Raw genomic sequence first — 26,012 nt, 5'->3', positions numbered from 1 at the left:
ATAGTATAATGGCATAATAATAAGGTTTAATTTGGTAGAAAAATATTATGTAGACAAGTATTAAGTATACAACCGTTTAGTCTGTAGATAAAATGATATAAACCTATTACACTTTCTGGTAGACCGTAAACACAAATAATATATATTAACGTGTAGCATTTAAATTATTGTTGCATGATTGCATATCATACAGTATAATATTATAAATTTTGAGTAGAAGAGTTTGATGATTCTTCGAAATTTTGTCTAAATAGATCAATTTCATTATGTGTTGTAATGTTCAATGTTATATATATATATATATAAATATAACACTAGAGCTATAAGATATACTCGTATATTAGTATATTTCACTAAACAGTCATGTTTAATAACTATTTCATATTAGGTATGTTTATAAATTTAGTTTTTGAATGTCTTTTCTTATTTCTTCCATGTTTGTTATCATAGGATTAAGTATACTAAATAATTATATTAAAAAACAAGAATTGATGTAGTTACTAGTATAGTTATGATGTTATACTATTAAATATCGATTTAAAATTTAAATTTAATTAATAATAGTTACCTTTATCAATATAATTTACTTAAGTTAACAATAATTGATTAGGTATTTATTAATGGCCAAATTATTTAATCATTTTTAGTTGTACCTATATTTTTCAAATTAATTAAAAAAGTTATATCATCTTAAACTAAAAATATATAATATTGACTAAAAATATTTTAGCTTTGCATTTAAAAAACAAAATAAAAAACGTACTATGTGGCATATTCTATTTGAAAGAGATAAACATTGCCCTTATCATTATCAATATTAAAGGTTGAACAACAATGCAAAATGCTAAAAAGTATAATCCTAAAAATATTACCTATTATATCAACTAAAACACCAGAGAATACCAATTTGTATTAATATACTAAGAATTGAACATGTACTTACGTCTTACACATGCAAGTAAAACTAAACCTACACATTGTGGTGGCCATTTTATGATCAAATAAAAACTCCTTACATTACCTATATGTGGAAACTAAGTACAATATTAAAATTAACAGAATGTTTCAAATACGAATAGGAAAAGAACTATATCCAACAAATTATAAGAAATTCCAGGATCAAAAATCAAAACTCAAAATAATATAACATTTCTATGACAAATAAAACTTGGTATTTAAATTAATTTAGATTCTAAAATAAAAGAATATAAACCTGTGTAAGTATAATTATTAAAGACTTAATAATTAGTGTTGTTAAAATTATTTTGATTCTAAAATAAAAATATATATTAATTGTTGATGTTTTAAAAGAATGAGTAAACAGATAAAATCGTCTAATCTTAAACCAACAACACAAAAACACATACAATTTAATTGTAAAACAGGTAAATCAAGACTATACACTTCTTAAGACCACTATAGAAATCCTAACATTATCCAATAAACTTACCATAGGTACACAAGTCAATAATTAGATCAGCCTGGATATACATCAGTCAGCTATGGAGTTCTCCAAAGCCTTTTAATATTAAAACGCTTCAGGTTTATCAATCCATCTGCTTATGATTGAAAAGGTTGATTTTTTTATGTCCTCTTCATGGTATTTTACAATAAAAAATCTCTTTGACGACCTACAAAATTAGTCAAATTATACTACTCTTTATATTTCATTCTAACTTAAACTATCACAGTAGCCTTTTAATCGAACAATCTCTATCTCACTTCCTGGAAATGTTCATCGAACACTCAAAAGATAGGAGTGAATTATTGATTCTGCCAAAAATTCCAGTTTAGGAAAAGGATTTGTATTGATTCTGCTGATTATTGATTCTGCCGGTTACTATAAATATCAACATATCTATTTCGTCGGATATTGTTTATCTCCTCTCTTAAAAATATAAAATATATAGTCCTATATAATACGAGTATATAGTATAGGCAATAGACATATTAATAAAACTTATAAAATGATAATAATTGTATAATTCAAAACAAAAATGTATAATTTAATTTATACGTGTATGTTAATATATTATAAAATGTATGTGTATAGTGTAAATTGCATAAAATAATTTAACTTCGCTAAATAAATATTTTTACAACAAAAAGTTTTCTAAAAATTAGATTTATAAATTGACTATTTTGAAAACAATTTAAACTATATTTTATTTTAACTAGGTATTAAAAAATAAAAATAAAACGAGAATATAATTTTAGACTATAAATTTGATGACCTATTCACATACACGTATTACTTAATTAAATTATACATTTTAGTCTTGAATTGTACAATTATTATCATTTTATTAATATATACTATATAATATTTTTAAATACATACAAAATTAAAGCATACAAAGGTAGGTTTAGTGACAGTTTTATCACTAATGATTCAGGATTTTTAAATAAACTTGAACCAGGGGACCAAGTACTTGCCGATAAAGGTTTTCTAGGAATAAAACCAGGTGTTAAAGTTCAAAATAGTATACTAGTTATGCCCCCAATGCTTCATAATGGTAGATTTTCTGAAGAAGAAGTAATGAAAACATAATATAATGTTGCTAGTGTCAGAATACAAATAGAACGACTTTTTGCAAGATTAAAATCTTTTAATGTTTTGAATAAAATAACAACTGATCTTTTACAATACATTGACAATTTATTATTCATTTGTTGTGTATTGCTAAATTTAAGTTCATCAATTATATAACAGTAGAATTAATTTTGATAAAATATTATAAACATAACATGTATTACCTATACATTATGCAGATTATTATTATTACTTATTATTAATTAAATGCTATAATTTATTTGGTTGGTTACATAAATTTGTAAATAAAAAGAAAAGTAAAATTTATCCAATTTTGGAATAATATTTTCTAAAAAAGTTAGATCTCTTTTAATTATTAATAACAAAGGCTTAATTTCATTAACGATAAATAAGTGGCAATCATTTAAACCTATGCAGTACAGTAATATTTATAATTGTGTATAATATTTATGACTATATTTTAACCCAACTTCACCATTTTTAATTTCTATATAACTTAAGTTTGATTTTCTTGTCTGTTGGTCAACTATAGATTTCTGATTGCATGAGCTGGGACATTTAATTTCTAAAACTGAAGATATTTTCCATTTATTAATATTAAACCATCAGGGCTGGCACTAATCCATGGTCTACAAATATGGAGAACCAACCCACTTTTAATAACATAAATGTTGTACATATCATAGAACGCATTAAATGCCTTGTCTTCAGTTTGTAATCCGTATTGTATATTACTGGCTCCTTTTCCTACTATTATAGTTTCATTTAATAAAGATATTGTTAATTTCTTTTGACATTTCTCTGACTTATTCCTCAGTGTTTTATTTTGTGTGCTTTTAAACTTGCTGATATGCGTATTTTTCGGTTTTGATTCCAAGATAAATTAAGGGACTGATGTAGTGTTCGGTTAAAAATTAATTTTATCATTGCTTCATTAATATAAATATTCTCATAGAAGTAAGTATGCTCAGTTAATGTTAGTGGAAATGCAGAATAGAATTTTGGTAAATCAGATTTAACTTGCTTAATGATAATATTGGACAAAAAACCATTGTTACTTTCATATTTTAAGCTTTGCTCAATGTTATCTATGATATTATTTAAGATATTAGAGAATTGTCTTATCAACTTCAGAAAGTTGCTCTGAACACAAATTATAACTTAAACTACATGGCAATGAAAGTATATTGTGGTTTTTAATGAAATCATTATGGCTTGGAATAGGAATGTCATTACTTAACTGTTTTTGAGGGAAAAGATCTGATATTTTTTTGCCTTTTTTATACAAGGTTTCATAATACTTTGCGGGTCGTCCTCATTGCTGTGGCTCATCAGTTGTTGAAGTTCCTTCTTCAGAATTAATATATTTAATAAGATCATCTATATGTTTACATTTGGATCCAGCCCCAGCTGGACATTGACACACAGCATTTTTTATGGTGCTAGTACTATCTAAATAGTTATTGTAGGAAATAATACATAGGTACATAATATGTGTGTGTTATACATAAATATTAAATATAAATTATAAATATTATTCATTTCACCTCGAGCTGTACTTTATATGGGTCTAAAGAAACACTTGTCTGTCTGATAACAAACCAGTTATAAAACTAAATCCTTCAATAGGTCTAATCTCCTGTGCATTCAGAACATGATTGCTTTCATACAACTTTAAACCTTTATTATTAGGAAATTCAAAATGTGAAATTATGCTTTGAAAGTCATACTTAATTATTAAGTTACTCATAATTTATTTTAATTTTTGAATATAATTTATTAAGAACCTTTGAAGTTTGAACTTTCTATTATCAGATTTAATTTTACAAGAAAAAAATTGTTTAAGTAATTGCATGAACTAAGATATATAGGACTGGACACTGTTAGGTGGGCGGGTATGGGAGGTACGGTCAGTCAATGTTACGCGGCTCTTCTTTAAGTGGACCTGGCGCAACCTATGAGAATAACTTTGATTCATCCCATCCTGTTACGCGTTACGCATTACTCCTCTAATCGTCATCTACGCTATCTGGTGATGAATTAGTTTACTCATTTTATTACTTAGTTATACTAAATAACGAATAACGAGCACGTCATTTACATCTCGTGTTTTAGATGTTTCAACTTTTAGTCATTTGTTAATCGATAAACCAGGTTGCAATGTTATTCTCATAAGTTGCCTTAAATCCACTTAAAGGAGAGCCGTAATATTGTCTGACCGGTTGTACCTTAGTTTATGGGTAGTTAAGAAGCGAATTAAATACCATAGAGTAGTCTATGTTAAATACATAGATTAGGCTGCTTAAAAATATTTTATTTTAAAATTTTAATAAAACCCTGCACTAGTACAAAAATTCATCACTAGACCGCGTTGTTTTACATCTCGCGTACGCAGTTAAGTAATGATAATGCTTGTTTGTGTGGATGTGGACTTAATGTGTTATTATATTATACAGTTTAAACTGCAGACGAAATTATATCGGCTGCATGTATACAGGGTAATTTTTTAAGCAGAATCACTTCATTTGTATGTTTAAATTATAGTTATATTCAAATTTTGATTTTTTTAAATTTAATAAAGCATATTATATATTATTATATTTGCTACTCTATAATATTATATTCGAATTCTGATTATTATAATTAAAGACGATATTTTCGAATATTTAGAGTTTTTACAACATTTATCGTATAACTAGAATACTTCTTAAAATGTTGTGGAAAATCTAAGTATACGAAAATTTCGTCTTTAATTACAATAACCAGAATTTGAATAAAATACAGAGTGGAAAATGAGCATGCTTAAGAAATCACTCTGTATATTGTACGTGTTTAAAAATATTTACGTACTGTTCGATTCGAGCTATAACACAGCTGTAGTCCTCGGTGACAACAATAGCCGATTCCAATGTAGACGTGTAGGTAGGTAGTCGATAAAAGGTACATTCTCAAAACGCCCAAGACAATTATGCACATTGTATATATTATACATATATATATATCATTATATATACGCCATTCTATTCGGTTTATTATTTTTTCCACCATAATACACATTTTGCTTTACTTATCAACAGCTATGACCTATGTCATTTATTTAATTTTAACATCCTGTTTGCATTGTAATTAATTGATATTGTTCTGCGTCGTCAATTTCTCACGATAGATGATGCTTAATCACACAACAAAATAAGTTTGTATTTACCTAATTATAATATGTTATTTATTAGTATTTAATGTACGGTAATGTGGAATTTTTATTTTTGTAGTTGTATTCCCTTTGTAGTAGGTACATTACAATATAAAAGTATTTTCTATAACAGGTAAGTAAGTTTCCGTATTTAAATAGTCTAATTTAGCACAAAAAAAAAAAATCTATTTAAATTATTTCTTTAGAAGTGATTGAACACAACGTAGGTATAATTGCTTATTCGAATATTATACTCACATTAAAATTGTATAGCCATGAAAACGTTATTAAGTATTTACCTAAAATTTATATATTTTATGATATGAGGTTTCCCACGTCTTAAGTAAATATAAATTAATATTTTAGTCCTTCGTAAGTAGGATATAATATTATCATGTAGGATACCTACTATCATACAGATAAAAACATTTTTTAATAAAATCAATTTATTGTGAAAATAATATGTAATATTATTATTTGATGTTAAAATGAAATATCACCTCCAGCTAGAATAATTCAAAAATTGAATGATTAAAAAATTAGATTTGAAAAATGACTAAATTGAATGAAAAAAATATAAAAAAGAGAGTAATCCGCTGTACAATATGTGCCAAATGCCCAAGTGTAGGTATTTCATAAAAGAGTAAGTCGCTAATATAATATGTTAGTATTAAATTTGAATTCAATGATACATTAGTGCATTAGAAATAACAATTTTGAGCGATTACGGTCGTCATTACCAAGTAAGTATATTTTAGTCTTATGATATATTTGTATTAACATTATAGTAATTTATTTTAGTATAATTAATACAGCATAATAGGTTAAAATAATTTTTCTGAAAATGCTGTAGGTATTTACTAAAAATTATACCTATTATTTTTAATTTTTTTTTTCGTGTTATTTATGTTAATATTTAATTTTTATTGGTTTCGCATAATTATTATAATCATTTGTTGGTATGTTATATGTATTTGATTTTTAATTTATCAATAATATCAAATATTGGAGTTGATTCATCACAATTAATGTAAACAAATTATTAAATTGCATTAGATAGAAGAAAAAAATCATAAACTATAATATTTAATTTAATCTTATCTTAATTTATTTAGGTAGGTACACAACAAAATATATTTTTATGAAAATAATATAATTATCATTACGAAAATGAAATTATTTAATTTAAATTTTATTGCAGCAGTTTAAAAATTATCATGTAGCTAGGTATTTTATTTACTTATCAATGTAGAATGTACCTAGGTATATAATAATTAATAAAGTAGGTATTCGAATTGATGACACTTTGAGATCAGATAATAAGTAATAAAAAATAGATATCGACATTGTTTAAATTATTATAAATAATAATTAGTGGATCATGATTTTTATATTATATCAAAATATTAATGATTATTTTTGTACCATATTATATTTATATGCATAGTGTATTATCTGAACACTGTCATTGCGGCAATCGATATTTCATCTTAAAAATTTTTAATAATGATAATGAAGTAGGTAGGTACCTATTCATTAATATAAGCGAGTTTATGAAAATATCGACATAAAATGTCGGTTAATAATGTTTTTAGTTGGCGAAGTTGATACTAAACTTATATAATTATTTATTTTAATTACGATAAATTTATAAGTTGTAACCATCCAATTTTGATTAAATAGGTAATATTTCAATTAATAATTTATATGTTCCATGATTTGTTTGTCATTTTTTAATTTCTTGTCTTCTTTTTTATAACTGTAAATGTTAGATTGTATTTTAATAAAATGTTATATACCAGAAATTAAAATATTTTCTATTGACTTGAAGTATACTAATTCTGCTATAACAACAAAGTATACATGTATTGTAGACACTGTAAATTGTAGTATAATAGTACTAACATACAGTATACTTCTAAATAAGCATATGCCATTATTAAGTATACCTAGTTTGAAAAATCTTATATTAAAAAAAAAAAAAACAGCATGTCGTCAGTAGGAAAAAACGTCAATATTCGCTCGATAATATAACACCAGATAAAGATAACACCAGACGATTTTGAACCGACGTGTATGTTTGAAAATGAGTTGGTACCTATTTAATAAAAATTTGGACCATTATTGTAAATTTCAATAACAATTTAAGCCAGATGTGACATATATGTACTACGACATCCGCTATAGTGTTGTATGTATAGATTTTTCTTTTATTATGAAGGAGGGTACTGTTGGTAAAGACACGTGTATGCTGTGTGGCAAGGTTTTTACTACCTACTATAATTCCCGGGTGGTCATCCATCCGGGAACTAATGGTTCATCACGCTGCGTGATATTAATCCGCATGCACAGCGCTACGCCTGCAAACCACACGCTATTATAGATAATGTTAATATCTGAAGAATATGACAACGAAATTCTGTGATATATTTTATTAAGAATACTTTATGTTTAATATGATAAACACATATTTTATTTTATTCATTTGGTTTTTTCAATAATCTAAATTTAATATTGTATTTGAAATTTCAATTTAATTTTTTAGCACCAAAATGGTCACTTGTACCAATTTAATATAATATATACCTAATATTTATATCTATACAAATTATTTATAATAATACCTATTGTAATTTCGCCGATTAGTTCATGCCGAAGTATCGTTTACCTGAATCTGCACGCGCGCCGGGCTACTCAGCTACCTATAATTATACGCACAATACAATTAGCATAATTAATTTTTTTTAGAAATACATACCTACCAACAAATTAAATTTATTAGGTATCTATATGTGTATTGTACCTATATTATGTTTGGAAAACCTCATTAAAACATCGGTGAAGTAATCAACTGACGTATAATTATTTTGAATTTTAATTATATTATTATTTATCAAGGTACCTATAAAATAATTAAAATGTATATACTAAAGATAACATACCAAGGTTTTATTTTCATTTATTTAATATTATACAAACATGTATAGATTCCACTCCAATATAACCTTATGACCAGAGCAAAGTCTGCAAGGGAGTATTCGCGCGTTCAAATATATACATCGTAGGTACATATTATAGTACAAACTAAAAATATTTTTACTAAACATTTTTAAATATTTTACATATTTTTTATTTATATATTAAATATATTATTATATATATATATATATATATAAATATATAGGCAGTGGCGTACATACGGGGGGGGGAGGGGGGATCGGGAGTTTCATCATGTTAATTATTATTAATACCAAAGTAGTTGTATATCAGTATATTACTAGCAAACAGTTTAAAATGGTGTATTTACTTAGAATAGAAAAAAAATATTATTATTATATTTTAACCAATTTTATGTAAATTTTACGTAAACGTTTATTAATAATCGTGAAATTTCGCGGCACACCTATAAAGGTCTCACGCCACGCACCTATGTACCGTGGCACACCGGTTGAGAAACTCTGGTATAAAGTATAAATTTTACCTACTTCATTATCTATATTATAATTTTATAATAATTGGTAAAAAAATGAATAAATTAAAGCCATATAAGTATGGGCGTATATGGCAATATATTGACAGAAGCGCTTCGGATTTCGATTACCTGGTTCCTATTAGTATATAGTACAGCGGTTCCCAACCTTTTTATTTGTGCAGATCACCAATTTTGTAAAAAAATCTTTGATACTTACTAATAGCACACCTAAATACATATTATATGAGATAAAACTACATTCAAACGTTCGATACCGCTAATTGTACACTTATTGTACACTGTCGTTAATATTGATTTAATATTATTACAACCAGAAATAATATTAAGTACCAAATATGTAAGTATGTAACAGTATGTAACAAAAATATACTGGTAATACAGTACTTGTGGGCCACGGCCTATAACGGGTTGGTAACCGCTGGACTATAGTATAGTAGTTATATTTCCGGGTGCGGGTAGGGCGGGGTGACCACATTTTTACGCAGCAATTGGAAGCGCTACATCAAGGGCTTTAAATACCTACTTTTTTTAATATCAAACTATCGTTGATTGGTTTTTTTTTTTAGTTCATCAAAATATAATAATCCTTATATTGTTTTGTAATATTTTATTAATAAAAACAAAAAAGGTTTAGATTTCTATAATAAAGTTACCAATGAATTTATAAAAAAAAAATAGACGATTTTATTTATAAATTGGTAAATAAATACTATACATTATAAAAAACCCTTTTTTTGTATTTACCTAAATAATTAATAATTTAACTTTATAAGTAAAGGTTAGGTTTTTTTGGCGCTTACCTACTTTCCAATATCCAATACTACCACACGCCGTTAAGTATATCATATCCATCATTGGTATTGTTTACAGATGAACTATAATCTAGAAATGGTGTAATAAAATGTTTAAAATAAAATATAATATAAACCAATAAATAAAAGTATCTTATTAATATTAAATTTATCTTATTTTTTAATTTGTATACATTATTTATTAAAATATATTAATATATATTTTAATTTACAGCTTTTAAATTTATTTAACTATCTATCTATAAATAGGGAAAAATATTAAATTAAATATTTCTTTAAAATAATAGCCATAAATTTGAAATTTGATATCAGTTTTTATTTATACTGCTGTATTACAAAACTTTTAAAACTGCATATTATACTAACGTTGTACACCTGTACCTACTACATAAAGAACATTTAAAATTTATTTCTATGTTCTATTAATTTATTCGCGCGTATACAGCAAAAATTGTTGTTGTTGTGTATTGTATATTTGCATATTGCATCGTTCTAAAGCGGGCGTATTAAAATCTGATTACACACTAGGCGGATTGCTGACTCCCGAACACCAATAGTAAAGACGCCTCTGCATAGATACGCCCAACTTAACGGGTTACACATTATTCAATAATTTTTCATTTTATAAAACAAATTTAAAGCAATATTTTAATGTGATCAGGTTTTGTTAAATTTTAAATTTATAATATACCTGGATTATAAAAAGTAATTTGATATTTTCGAAAAATTGATTCTTTAAACCAATCTTTTACCGGTGGAGCACGATTCTGTACGTTTTACTTTTTTAGGAACACGATTCCGTACGATTTTGATCAAACAATAGATTATCAAAAACACCTCAAAAACAACACGATTACGTACGATTGTCTGTGGAATGCTGCCATTTAATATATATTGTCAATTTGTTTAAATTATAAAAAATATATAAACAATTTTAAAATTTTAAAAATGTAAAAAAATAATTATAATTTAATACCTTGATATTTGTTACAAATTTTTGACAAATATTTTATACGTCGTTATTTAATATTTATAATCGATTCGTTTAAAATATAAAAAAAATTGTAGAATTGTAAAATAATAATTATATATAATACTCGAGAAATACTTATATATACTTATGATATACAACAAAAACTTATCTGATAGGTAGGTATACATCACTGTTGTACGTCAAGTATATATAAATGTTACTAAACAGACGACCGAATTTACAGTCCGATTTTTTATATATATATAGTTTGTGATTGTGGTAAGTTGACAGTGCCGTTTTTCGCTGGAATCAGCAAGTCCATCCAGTACGTCGGACGCCGGCTCCGGCATACTGTACTTTGAGGAACAGGGTGACCGGCCGGCAAAATATAATCGTTTGTTTGAACCCTTACTTATAGTTAAGTATAAGCGAAACGTATGTAAAACGCTCTAATAAAGGCCGGGGCTAAGCACGGCGTTTTCCACCGCGGATTACTACGTGGCGCGTAATACGTCCGTGTCGTGTATAACTATATTAGCTACTCCGATGTATAAACTTTCAATTCGACGGAAAACGGCACGGAATACGCAGCGTACGAAACGCGGCGGAAAACGACGTGTCTAGCCCCGGCCTAAGTCAAAAATAGACCAACACCATATGGAAATCTGGCAAACTCTTGGGTTCAAAACGTACGGAATCGTGTTTTACCCTTTTTTACTGTAGGTATAATTTTATTTAAGATTTAAATATTTTAACATTCAAGGTATTTATAATTTTTAATAAAAGTACATACCTATTGTATATAGTAGGTATATGTTTGGAGGAAGTAATGCGAAAGCGGTTCCCTCCCGGTCGTCGATTCAACACGGAAAAAAAAAAGGTATATGTTAACGATTTGTTTTAAAAATAATCTATTATTGTGATTTGCAGTTTATAATTTGAATAAGATTTTTTAACAAAATTATAAATATTGTTTAATGCTAGGTATTGATACTTTTTGCGTATTTATATCACTGTTTAACGAAACAAAATTATATGCACATGATCAATATAAAAATGAATTTCCGAAATAGACGGATTATAGTAATACAAATGATAAGTAAAAAACGTATGCCGTAAATACCTACCTACAATACGGCCGTACAAGACACATAATATGACATATTTGTTACAGATAAGATTAAGAATTATTATTGCTTCGAACGAAATCAAATGTACTACAAAATATGCGTGTACATATTCTTAGTTATTGCTATAGGCGATTATAAAAACCAATGTTCGTTTTAAATTAACATCGCTGTATCCGGATTATCGCTACAACTAGTAGGTATAACCGATGTACGAATATTAGGATAAAAATATACGAATATACATATAAAAATACTAGACATAACTACATGTAAAACCAACCAAATAAAAATCGTTTTACCCAGAATAATGTTATATACGGCATCGTAATAAGCGAATTTGACTGTACTTTCATAATAATTGAGTAAAGAGAAAAAAATTAAGGAATACAAAAAAAAAATAACTGTACATACTTAAAATATTCACCAAATGTTTGTATTAGCATTTTTTATACGTGGTATTAGTTTTGTAAAAATAAATTATTTTGATTTTTGTTTTCGTATTTTATCTATACTAGTATTAATGTCGGTAAATACATTTTCACTAGGTTTGTTAAAAGTTGTTATTAAAACTATTTTAAATTATTAAAAATTTTAGGTAGTTTTTTTATAAGCATTTAAAGTTCAAATTTCGTCAAAATCACAAAAATTTACAAATTTTAATACTTGGTTACTTATAAAATATTTCATTTTTATAGCTAATGATTGAAAATATTATAAAAAATTTTTTGTAAGTGTTCATACTGCCGAACCAAATAATATGAAAAATATATAGTGAATCATTTTTAATAAATATTTAGTTAGCATTTTTGAAATTATATACTTAAATATTAAACAAAGAACAATGATTTTAGTTAGTTATTTTTTTAATTTTTTTTTATATTTCAAAAATACTTCTCGTGGGAACTTTTACATAATATGTTAATATATTTTAAATAGGTACAGAATGACTTTTTAAAAACATTTAGATTAATGTCTGATTAATTACTTATTTATATTACAAATTAATTGTGTGAGCACCTATGATAAATTGGCATTGACTCAAAAGTTAATAACAATTGTCATATAAACAAAAGATATAAATACCTAGGTATAAAATACTAATATAATAATTTAATAAATTGTAATTAGTTATACTTACTAACATATTATTTTATTCTAAAATATATTCAATAAAATATATTTAGTAATAAATGCTGACGGACTTTTGGCGGAACATCATTCTTCGTATACAATGTAATATTAATAATGATATAATTTAATTCAGAATCATCACATCGTGTAATGACCCATTATACACCTTCTGTATAGCACAACAGTATATTGGGGTTTTATCGATTCCGCCGTTTTAATATCAATTCCGCCGGCTATCGACTCCGCCGAGCTTTTTAATTTATTGATTCCGCCGGCTATCGATTCCGCCGAAGTTTTTTATTTATTGATTCCGCCGACTATTAATTTTGCTGGAAATTTGTTTATGTTGATTCCTCTGACTATATATTTTTAAATCCATAGTTTATCAATTTTTTTAAAGTTTAAATATAAACATTTCAAAAAATAATTCAAACATTTTTGTAAGTAAAACGTATTAAAATAGTAAAATAATATTATACAATTTATTTAGTTAACGCCGAAAAAGCAAAAATAATATAGTACAGATAAAATAAATAATAGTAAATAATAATATAATATTCTACAATTTATTTAAAAAAAACCAAAATAGCAAAAATAATATAATTTAGTACAAATAAAATAAATAGGTAATAGTAAATAATAATAAAATGTTCTAAAATTTATTTTAAAAACGCCAAAAAAGCAAAAATTATTTAGTACGAGTGTTTTTACGAGTGAATTGAAAATTAATTGTATATTAATTTAAGCCTTTTATATTTTGTTTTTTTTTTAAATAAATAATTTACAAATATTAACCGGCGGAATCAATAAAAAGAAAACTTCGGCGGAGTCGATAGCCGGCGGAATCGATAGATTTTTCACAGGTAAAAAGATCATTTCGGCGCAATCGATATACTCCCCAGTATATTCACTTGTCCATATCTTATTATTGTATACTAAAATATAATATTATACTAAATAGTTAAAATAAAAAATAAATTAATCAATTATTTTTTTTTTAAATAAAACTTTGTTTATTTAAAGTAAACACTGTTTGTGTGTTTTTTGAACAATCGTGATTGAACATTTGAGTAAAACAACATTTTACTTCAATTAAACAAAAAATCACAATTTTTCTTGTTCATACTTTATTCAGTATACACGTTTTTAAACGATATACTATACAATCAACTATATTTCTAAGAATTTAATTGACTCACTGTTTCTATATATTTAGTTTATCTGTATTATACTTGTACTTCACAAACAAATATTTTATTTCCGTTAGAAAAACGGAAGATACTATATAGCCTACTATTATAACGTAATACATTTTACTTATTATACATAATAATATATAATATACTCCCATTATCTTTTCAAAGAGACAATAATAATAGTAATAATAATAATAAAATAGGTATATCTATAATTATTATATCGGCGTAGCTATGGTGTGGACATTTCTTAATACATTTTGTAATGCATTCAATGTGTAAATAATGATTATAATTAGGTATTAATTTTAAACCAAGTGTATAATATTAATATATTTATTACATAAATATTTTGGACGTTTACCTATAGTTATCAGTTATTCTAGTTTTCGTAGAAATAAATGTTTAGACCGACGATAATATAAAATTTAATTGATTCTTTTTCTTGTAAGAGATTTAAAAACGTACATTATTAATATGTTCCACTATGTTATTAACAAATTTATAAATCCTAGTTACTATCATCAATAATATCTGAAACGTCATATTTAAATAAATAATAATACAAAATAGGTAATTCATAAAAACAAACTGTTTTATTTTATTAAACAGAAAATACACACACATATTATAATAATTATTTTTAAACTAGTACACAATGGATATTACGTTACAAATAATATGGAATATCAAATAATTAATTTTAAGCATAAGTAGGTAGTGTGTACAATATAGATAATGTTTTCGAAATAGTTTTTATTTTATTTTCTTATCAATGTACAATAATATAAAACAATTTTAAGATTAGCCATGTGTACTCGTATAATACATTTAGGTATATTGGTATCATTTAAATTATTTCTAATTACCTATAATATTGTGTGAATTACGTTTTCTCGAACTAATAGCTTATTAAAATTTAATATGATAATAAATTAAGTTTAGTATATTTTAGGTATGCATTTTAAATTTTACCAAATTAAATTTCAACGTTCTCTCTGCCGTTAAATTGTATGGTAGCCAAATTTGATACAAGTTCCTTGAATACTCTGGGTTCACAATTCTTACTTATCTGATGTAAAATAAACCAATCGCCCATCTGGAAATTTTCGATTATTATGATTAATTCGTCCCGAGGAGACAGACGAGATTTCATTTTTAACATCATCAGGCGGAACTTGATCGACATTATTAAAATTGCACGGTATACCAAGATGATACCACTGAATACGGCAACCAACAAGAACCAAAACCATAGGAACGCGTAGATTTTCTCGTTAACCATGTTCAGTGGCAACAAGCATAACCCATCAAACGTCTGTATGGTACCGGAAAATCCGTATTTCTCAAACGTGCACTTGGCGACTTTGGGGAAAATCCGAGACATGGGATCTTCTCGTTCGCTGGGTTCCATGGTGGTGAACCGAAAAACGTCGAGACCGTAACTCGCAAACTCGCCTTCAAAGAAGTAGTGGAGGAACAGTATCTGGACGACGACGTTAACAAAGTTCAGACATTCACAGAAAAAAAACTGAATGGCATAAAAGTTGTGCGAGTGTAAATTTACGACAAAGTAGTCTGCTAGCAATTTTATAGCGTTGGCCTTTTGCTCTTCGGTGATCATAACGTTGTTGAGACCTTTGACCAATGCCCGTATACGGCCGCCCTCCAGAAATTTCCACAAGTACCTGGGAACGTAGAAGCACACAGCCTGAAAGAATAGAACGAAACACACCCATTGGTAGTACCTGTGGTACTTGACTATGTCTTCGCCTTGCCGAAAAGGCGCGACGCCGGGTTGAACGACGTCTTTTCCGACACGACCGCTGACCTTTTTGACCACAGTGAACGTTGAGTGTATCCAACAATACGATTCCATTATTTTATTTGGCACACCGTCTACCAGGCAGTTAATCGGTTCACCGACATATTGCCGGGCGGTGACGATCAAAGAGAATCCGACTAGCATGATAACAGTTGCTTTGTAGTGCAGCCGGAACACGTTGTTGTCAATGCACACGGCATCCAGCTTTAGCAGATCTTTCACGGCACCAAAAACGTTCAACATAGTGATGGTTGTCGACAGCCGAAATATTTAATTGAGTCGATTCTCGGAGATATTATGAGAAAACAATCGAAAACACTGCTAGCACGGTGTCGAGTAAATATATAGGTAATATAGATAATATATACGCGCACATACGAAATGGTGGTTGTTAAATGTTAATGATGTGTCTACATCGTCCCGTGTTGTTGCTCAAACTAGTGATGAGCAGGTAGTACAGCGATTGCGTCATTGAAGAGCAATACACCTTATCAACAGGACACCGCAAGTGTTGGGAGATGTTTCGGGAGAAGGGGCCAGCGACCTGATCAAAGGTTACATTGAGAAAGGAACAATATTGAAATTATGTTTATAGTTATTATTTATCTTTCAACAATAGATTACATTATGTATACTTCAGAAATATAATATGATAAGCATTTGTAAATGAGAGTAGGTACCTATATGAAAACATTAATGACCGTCGACCGATAGAATAAATCATTAAAAATCCTATTGTGATTATCGAATATAGTTATTATGATTTATGAGAAATATTAATATATTATTATAAATAAAATAAATATAAATATAATAATACCTATAAATTTAAACAACTGGGTAATCTATAAGCCGTAGGGCAGGGCATGGTTTTTTTATGTTCATTTCGATAAAATGTAAATTTTTCTATACTCAACTTTGATAGGTAGTTAAAATTAAAGTAAATAGATTTTCGTCATTAATAACAAAAAAAAAATTATCGCCTCTGTAAGTAATATACTACAATAGATACCATTATTACCTTTATTATTTTAAAAAATTTATTTGATTTATTGACCACCTACGCAATACACTCATGAACAAATTTTATTTGTACACCTAAAATTTGTACCACCATATATTAAAGTTCGATATTCTCTAAGTTTATAACTATCTCCATTAATACACTTATATATCGATACGTTTCAAAAACATTACAAACTTAGATAATGGATACCCATATTTAGTACCTAGTTATAGTACCACATGACTTGCAAACAACTTTATTGTTTAAATTTTTTAAACTAATTGTATCTACTAAAATCTATATATTCAATACACTATTAGTATTTTTATTTTTATTATGATAAATTTATATTGATGGTAAGTTTTACTAATAATTTGATCAATAGTTAAATTATTTTAGGTGAGTCCAAATTTAAATATAGAAAATATATGTTTACCCGGTGTTTTCCTATACATTGTGCTCAAATAAGTTTCACCGGATATCGATTGTTCATCATCGACCTGTCCTAAATATTATAAATACTATACTATATCACTTGAGTATTGTCTATTTAGTGTTTACCTTTAATAAATAAGCGTACAAGCATTGAGTATAGATACTATCTACACTATCTATACTCAATGGTACAAGGTACATTCGCGCATCAACATGTTTACATACTGAAAATATAATTATAATACAGAATATAAAAAAAATAATCAAAATAATTTTCACTAACAAATTCAGGTTGAAAATTCAATATAATTGTCATAATTTAATAACTGATAAATGAATATTTTAACAATTTAATAAAAACTGGTTTAATTCGAACAAATTATAGTTGTAATGATAAAAATTTTAAATAATAAGTCATTATTAAAATGCATAATATATACATATACAAATAGCTTTATCTATTAAATTAAAAATAATACATCATAATATTATAGTATACATATTACATATTATTAACATATACATATTATAATTGAAATAGAATAACTAATATCGGAACATTATAAATCAATATTATTTAGTTTATTGTATAGTGCGAGACATCTAGCAAACAATTTGTGCTATTGGATACACTTAATATTATGTAGATCTATTAATTATTAATATTCTGAGGTATATTATAATTTGACACAACCGCAGGGTTAAAGGGCAATACGCAAACGTTGGCACACAACTGTCTTAAAAAATATGTTGAAATGAAAATTAGTGGTTCTCAAACGATGTTCGGCCTGAGATGATTATTTTATTTAAAATGGTTGTACCTATTCTGTTTCGCTGACATTTATTCCCATTTTCAATCTCATTTTATGTTCATTTCTTATATTTTCCAAATTATTTTTATTATTTTATATGATAATAATTTTTATTATTTAATTATTGAGTGAACTTGACTTGTGTTCAATGTAGATAAAATATAATATCGTGGTGTATCTTCATGTATTGCCTAAATCTTAATAAATACTTATAATATCTAATATTATAATATTATTACTATTTTCACTTATTAATTGTTTGATATGAAGTACAAGCGAGTAATACGAGTATAACATTGCTGATTATTTGTATGCACCTATATATTATTGTAGATAGGTACATTATACAATTTGAATTAAAACCTGGTTGATGACAAATTATAATGTAATATCCTAATTGACTTCTAATTTAAGTTGAAATTATTTTTATTTATGATATTGTTATAGATACCAAACTAATTAGGTATGTAATATAATATTGAATTTTGTTGACTAAAAACTGATTTGTTTTATAAATTGTTTGTTTTGATTAATTATTATTATTTTTTTACATTTCTGTAAGTTGTATTTAATAATGATCATACATTTTAAAACAAATAATTATACATTATATAGAAGTTTTAGCTCAAAAATAAATCAGTGTCTAAAGCATTTTTTTATAAATTTATGACTTTTTTATCGAGTTTTTTTTTGATCCATTGCTTTTTGTCAATGTTTTTTGTGCTATAAATTCCTATATTTTAAATCTACCATGTAATTTATGACTGCAAGTATAGGTATTTTTATAAATTGCGGACGACATATTTTTTATTCATTTGTAAATTACCTTCAGGGATATTGTTGCATAATTAATATTTTTATACTTAGAATTGTATTAGTATTGGTATGGTTAAAAGTATTGGTTTATTTGTTATTTGTGGTTCATGATTATAAAATATATTACCAAAAAATGAGTCATTGAATAACTATGATAATAATTTATATGGTAATTGCTACATACGACATACAGTCTTAACAAGGGTTGTTATATAGTAGGTATGCGGTCTACTAGCAATTTACAAATATAGTATGTGATCTTCCGCAAATAAATAAATTAAAATTTATATATCATATAGTATATTTACTAAAATTTATTTTAAATAAATTAAAAAAAAATTAAGAATTAAAAATTTGTTTGTCAAAAAAATTGTTGTTAAGAATGATGAATATTGGGTTGTTTAATGTCCATTCGGAGTAGTTATAGCAACAATTCAAATAACAAAATCTTTCATATCTCTCAAAAACGCATTAAATAAATCCAATTTATTTATTCTTCGCCGCCGTGATTCCATGAGATACCTGCAATATGTATCATTGTATCATGATTATGTATTACGTTAAATTATACATAACTTATAATAATTTGTGGTTGATTCAATAATCCGCCACTACTTATAATTAAATAAAAAGCTTTGCCAACGTATTGAATGTACGACTGCAGCATATAAATTGTTATGTCTCGCAATAAGTGATGTACCTACTGAATATTTGAGCCCATACTTTACAAAATGTTGAAGTATTGTTATCGAAAGTCACCAAGTAAAAGGCTGTAAAGATACTATTTCAGTGTTTACTGAAGAAAAATTTTAAATTATATCTATTATAGATAAACTTGGGACTGTGTAAAAATCGGCCGGTCGCAGGTAGACCGCATCCGATAACAGTGTTAAGACCAGGACTTAAATCTTAAGAAATGTAATATCTATATCATTTTTACATTTCGGGTATTTCGGGTATTTATATAATCGTTATTAAAAACTAATGTTAGACGTTATTGTATTTTTAAATATTATTTAATTTTTTCATTGACTATTATTATATTTTTAAGCGATATTTTAATTTTTTGTTTCTAATGTAGGTTAATATAAAGTAGTAATAAAAGTTAGCCAACATGGTAATAGATACTTGAAACATTAAAAAAAAATTAATACAATTACGATTTTAAAATGGTTGTCGAATTTTTTCGTTTTTCGTTCATTGGTATCGTTAATTTTTTTTAATAGTTCTCTGCTATTAAAAAGTGATCTAGACACTATTATCATTTATCATTAAATGTATATTATACACAGACAGAATGTAGGTAATAATGTGATCATTTATTACTAAATACTTTATGACTAATGCAAGAATGTTCTTAAAACCAGATTAGTATTTCTTATTGTTATAACTAGGTATTTAATGTGAATTCTTAAAGTGTACACGCTATATCATTTAATATAATATCGTATTAACATCATTTAATTATAAAAATAAAAACTAATCATAAAAATGAATAGAATAGAAAAAAACCTGGTAGTCCAAAGTTGTACTTTTGTATAATAAGTGTCAACAGTCGAGCGTGTATGTAGTAGGTCTTAGTAATATTAGGTTAAGTTAAGTTAAACGAACACAAAATCGTTAAGTTGAAAATGTATAGTTAACAAATAATAAACTTAATTCTTCAAGTATAAAGTTTATATGGTAAAAAAATGAAATTACTCAGTTTAAACAAAGTTACCTAATCTAATTTTATACTTACTTAATTAGCACGTGGATCATATAAAAAGTATTTTATATCTTTTAATACATAATATAGCGTATAGTTTATAGCGTATAATCTGTATAATATATAATAAAATCTTAATCCTTATATATAAATGAAGGGTGGAATCAACGTGCAACCAAAACTACTGAACCGATTTATTTGAAATTTATCAGTAAATGTGCTTATTACAACGTATAGGCACACTAAGAGAGGATTTTTCGAAATTCGCATTTTAAAGGGTAAAAAGAGCAAAAGATGAGTAGGTAATTTTTTTACGGTGGGCGAGGTCCGCTGTACGGTAGTGGTTGCGTAGAAGTGACCGCCCCAATTGCCCCTTCCATGTCGCCCCCACCGTCGCCCCACTGACCTGCTAACGAACCGATCAAATTTCACCTATGTATAATATACTATATACAGTATAACTTATTACTATTATTTTTATTTATAACTTTGTTTAGTAGTATTAATGTATATAAACAGACCAACAATTTCAAAAACGTTTTTAATTTTTACTTAAGAAAATTAGATAATTTTTAAATCAACTAAAAAAAAAACAAATTATTAAATTACAAAAATTAATTAGAAAATCTAGAACAAAAATAATTTAAGGATGATTTGTTATTGTACGTTTGCATATCCGAATTAATTAGTATTTAATTAATCATCATAAATACAATTTAATGTGTTTTTACGTTACCTTTTTTTATAATCTTTTTTTCTTGTGATGAAAATTTATGAGAAATCTAATATTAAACTTTCAAACCTTTGATATGAAAAAGAAAAATAGTATTTTTACATTTTTGAATTTTGTCAAAATTTAAAATTTAATTGATTTTAAGAACTTTTGATGAACTTTATATTAAAAATTCTCGCTTTTTAATCTAAGAATACTAAAATAATTATTTCGTTTCGCGCCCTTTTATCCTGATTATTATTTTAGTTTAATTTCTTGCTTACAGCGGTATGCGGTATTATTGGAAGTTTCGGGGTAAGCCCCCCCCCCCCCAAAAAAAGCCTTTTCTTATAAAGGTAAATTATTTATTATTTAGGTAAATAAAAAAATATTTTATTTATAATGTATAGTATTTCTTTACCTAATCGTCTATCTTTTTTTATAAATTCATTGGTAACTTTATCATAAAAATCTAATTATGTTTTTGTTTTTATTTATAAAATATTATAAAATAATACTAGGATTATTATATTGTGATTAATAAAAATAAAAAAAACTAATTATCAAAAGTTTGGTTTCAGTAAAAGTATTTAAAAACGTTCGATGTAGTGCTTCCAAATGCTGCGTAAAATTGTAGTCACCCCTCTCCACCGCACTCAAAAATACCTACTGTATGAGACAGGTAATCGAAATCCAAAGCGCTTCTGTCAATATATTATATATTTACATACCTATATGACCTTAATTTATTCATTTTCATACCAATTGCTATAAAATTATACTATAGATATTGAAGTAGATAAAATTAGTATACTGATGAGTATACCTAAATATTATACCTACAATTAAAAACTTGTATTACTAATTGATATAATGAATAAAATATATTCATTTTTCTTCCTTTTTGAATGGGCATGCATCACGTCTTACCTCGCTTGCTCCGACTACACGCTACTGCTTGCTTGACATTTTAATGATAAGCATTAAAATTATTCTTACATTAATTGTTTATAGTACTAAAAATCTGTACATAAAAACTAATATTTTTTTTTTACGAAAATAATTGTCATATAAATAACCATTATGACTGTAATGGTGAATGTCGTCGAAATAATTTAACAATATGTTTTTTCTTTCTTATAACTAAATAAATCAACCAATTAAATGTTTTTACAAATATTATTTTATGATTTTTTTCAATTTTCAGCTGCAGCCTGCAGTAGTACATGCATCATTAGCTTAGTTAATATTGGTATTCTTTGCTAAGTATTATTATGTATAATTAAAATAAGTGTAGCTATACAAAGAATTAATTATATTTAAGTGATAGTCTGAGTGCTTCTAATTTGGATATCTTTTCATTTTTAAATATCGTAAAAATATATATGTTAACTGTATACGTCCCATTTTATTTTTAACGATGTTTACGATGAATACGATTATTAAAATACCTAATTATCAGTTTTTATCTCTGTCGATAAATACGGTTCTTAATCATTATTATAGCTGAATTTAACAAAATTGTTAGTCGAATTGTTAATTACTTTTTAAGATTTAAGTACAAGTAACGCAAATAATGTATGTACACATTATACATATTTAAAAAACATTGATAAATAAATAATGTTGCTAATATATTTAATATATATTGATATTTACCCAGGGTATCACTCTATGTCAATAATACAATTTATAAATATAATATTGGTCAAATGTTAAATCAATATGTAATCATGTCTAAAGCAAATTGTTCGTTTAAAATAGCTGATTTATCCCAAATAGGTTTTAGTTTTAAATTTCATGATAATATAAGCTATTCGCTTATTATTGTGAATTATTATCTATAAGTAAATTTGAAGGTCGTGGATCAAAAAAATATTGCTACCGCTGCAGAAGATACGACTACAATAAACCAAGGGCATGTAAAGGAATTTTACCAGTCTATAAAAACCCTACAAGTGTTTGACTTAATTTGACTTGTGAAAAAAATCGATTAATAAATTCATATGTGTAAAAAATGTCCAGTTTTTAATTAAGTTAGGTATATTATATTATTATAATATTTAAAATACTTATTTCGTATAATTTGATATATTAATATATATATGTATAATTTATATATTTATTAAAAGTATCTAGCTATACCTTCACCCAAAATCGGATATTTATCGTTATTAGATATATGTATATCAATTGACTTCATTTTTGAGATATAACATGCCACTGTATGTCTGTGCATTTGCATTCTTTGATATATTAATAGATATTATATGCATTTGTACTAATTTGATACATACATATTAAATATATATATATGTATATTACATTTATATTTTTTATATTTAATACCTATATATTATAATACATAATTTTGCAAAGGTATCCTATTTATTTCTATGCGTTAATAATTAATATAAATGCATTGCATGTTATATGTATGATTAGAAATTGTTTCGGCTTTAAATGATTTTTAATGATCCAATAAGTGAAACCATATTATACTCATATAAGAAACCTAAGATCATATTTTGTTTTCAAATTTTATGATATACTTGTAATAATTTATGGTTTTACAATAACGTAATGTTTGTTTTTTTTTATGGTACATTTTTATTAGAATGAGGTTTTCTTAATATGTAGGAAAACGTAAGAAAAAATGACGAAAAAACGAAAAAAAAACTGAACCACAATAACAAAAATGAGCTTATAATTTATAAATTCATAATAATTCAACAAAGATATAACTAATATAAGTTTTAAATTATTTTATCTCAATATTTTATATCAAGTTATTCATTTTGTGACAACTAATATGATTCCAAGGAAAAAAACTTTTGTTCAATAACTAAATGGCTATTTAAAAATGAGTCATACCTACTGCATGTACGTATGTCGTATATTAATGTCCACATACCAACTGATTATATTGTTGATATAATGATATAATGTGGTTTGATTGTAAAGTCCATAGTTCTACTGATAAATTTCAATATTTGCTAATCTCACCGGATGCAATATTCATTGGTATTAAAAATAGGTAAAGAAAATTCTACTGGTCTGATGTTATTGATTTTTGTATACATTTTATTAATTTTTATATATAAATTAAATTATAAATTATTATAATTTATAACATGGTTTTTTAATTTGAACAATTAAATGCGAGTAATAGTATATAATATTATAGTAATATGCTTACAAAATATTGACTCACTATGCCAGTTATTTTATATGTAAATATAATTACAGAACATTTATATAAGGTATGTGTAAATAATTATAATTTTATTCAAAAAATGTGTTTTAGCTTCTAATAAGCTGTAAATATAGACAATGTAGTACAACATAAGACGAACAATATTAGTGAAGTTAACATGCTATCTCTGGTTTTTTTATCCTTATTGACAAATAATATTTACCTACTATATCGGCTGTATTATAAATTTAATAGGTACCCAGTGGAGTTAAAAAACTAACCTAGTTAAAAATTATAATTTTATGATATTTGTAAGTAGGTATCCTAAAGAAAAATTTCAATTTTAATTAATAATAATTAATTCTCAAGTAAAAATATGCTGTTTTTTAATTAAACTTCTTAATTGCTATATAAAATAAAACAGGTATGTGTCCTTACTCCTTAGAACAAAATAAAAATAAACCAACCTAAAAACTTCTATAGTTGAAAATGTTATTGTATTAACAAAAGATGAAACAGAGCTTATGTTACTGATACCTATTGTTTTCGTATTAACTAAACAAATTATTGAACATATTATTACTGATGTAAAAACTAACATAAAAGAAAATGCATACGATACATTTATAATTATATAAAATTTGAATAGTTTCGAATTATTAATTTTGATATTACTACTAATTTTATTTAAGTCATTATTTATAAATGGTTTATAGCTCAAACAACAATACGTATATATGCGTATAATATCTGGATGCATATTTTATAGCTATAATAATTATACATAATATTCTGTTTTTAAGCGTACCTACTTAAGTATACCGTAACATTCATGTAACTTACATAGGTATAAAATATTACAATCAATATTGATTGCATATACATACTGTTTACAATCGTTCTTTAAACATAATGCTTAACTGATTAGAGTCTCTTTTTTTTATAATTAAAAAAATATAAAATGTATTATAGGATGTACTACAAGTTAAAATTCATAGCAATCATTTGATTTTATGGTGAACT

At 25.7% G+C, this 26,012-nt stretch overlaps 1 protein-coding gene across 1 annotated transcript; it reads right to left on the bottom strand.

Moving 5' to 3' along the window:
* Positions 1-15,167: 15,167 nt before the first annotated feature.
* LOC114129519 (innexin inx2-like) lies at positions 15,168-16,726 on the bottom strand. The gene has a single exon (XM_027994280.2). It carries the CDS (start codon positions 16,545-16,547, stop codon positions 15,459-15,461), a length of 1,089 nt encoding a protein of 362 aa, XP_027850081.1. The 5' UTR covers positions 16,548-16,726; the 3' UTR covers positions 15,168-15,458.
* Positions 16,727-26,012: the final 9,286 nt, after the last annotated feature.

Source organism: Aphis gossypii, chromosome X (assembly GCF_020184175.1).
Source record: "Aphis gossypii isolate Hap1 chromosome X, ASM2018417v2, whole genome shotgun sequence".
Taxonomy (NCBI): domain Eukaryota; kingdom Metazoa; phylum Arthropoda; class Insecta; order Hemiptera; family Aphididae; genus Aphis; species Aphis gossypii.
Note: the sequence above shows the minus strand (reverse complement) of the source record. Positions and strands in the feature narration are given on the sequence as shown.

Excerpts from the sequence above, each read along its gene's own strand:
- LOC114129519 (XM_027994280.2), bottom strand. The coding sequence starts at position 16,547 with ATGTTGAACGTTTTTGGTGCCGTGAAAGATCTGCTAAAGCTGGATGCC.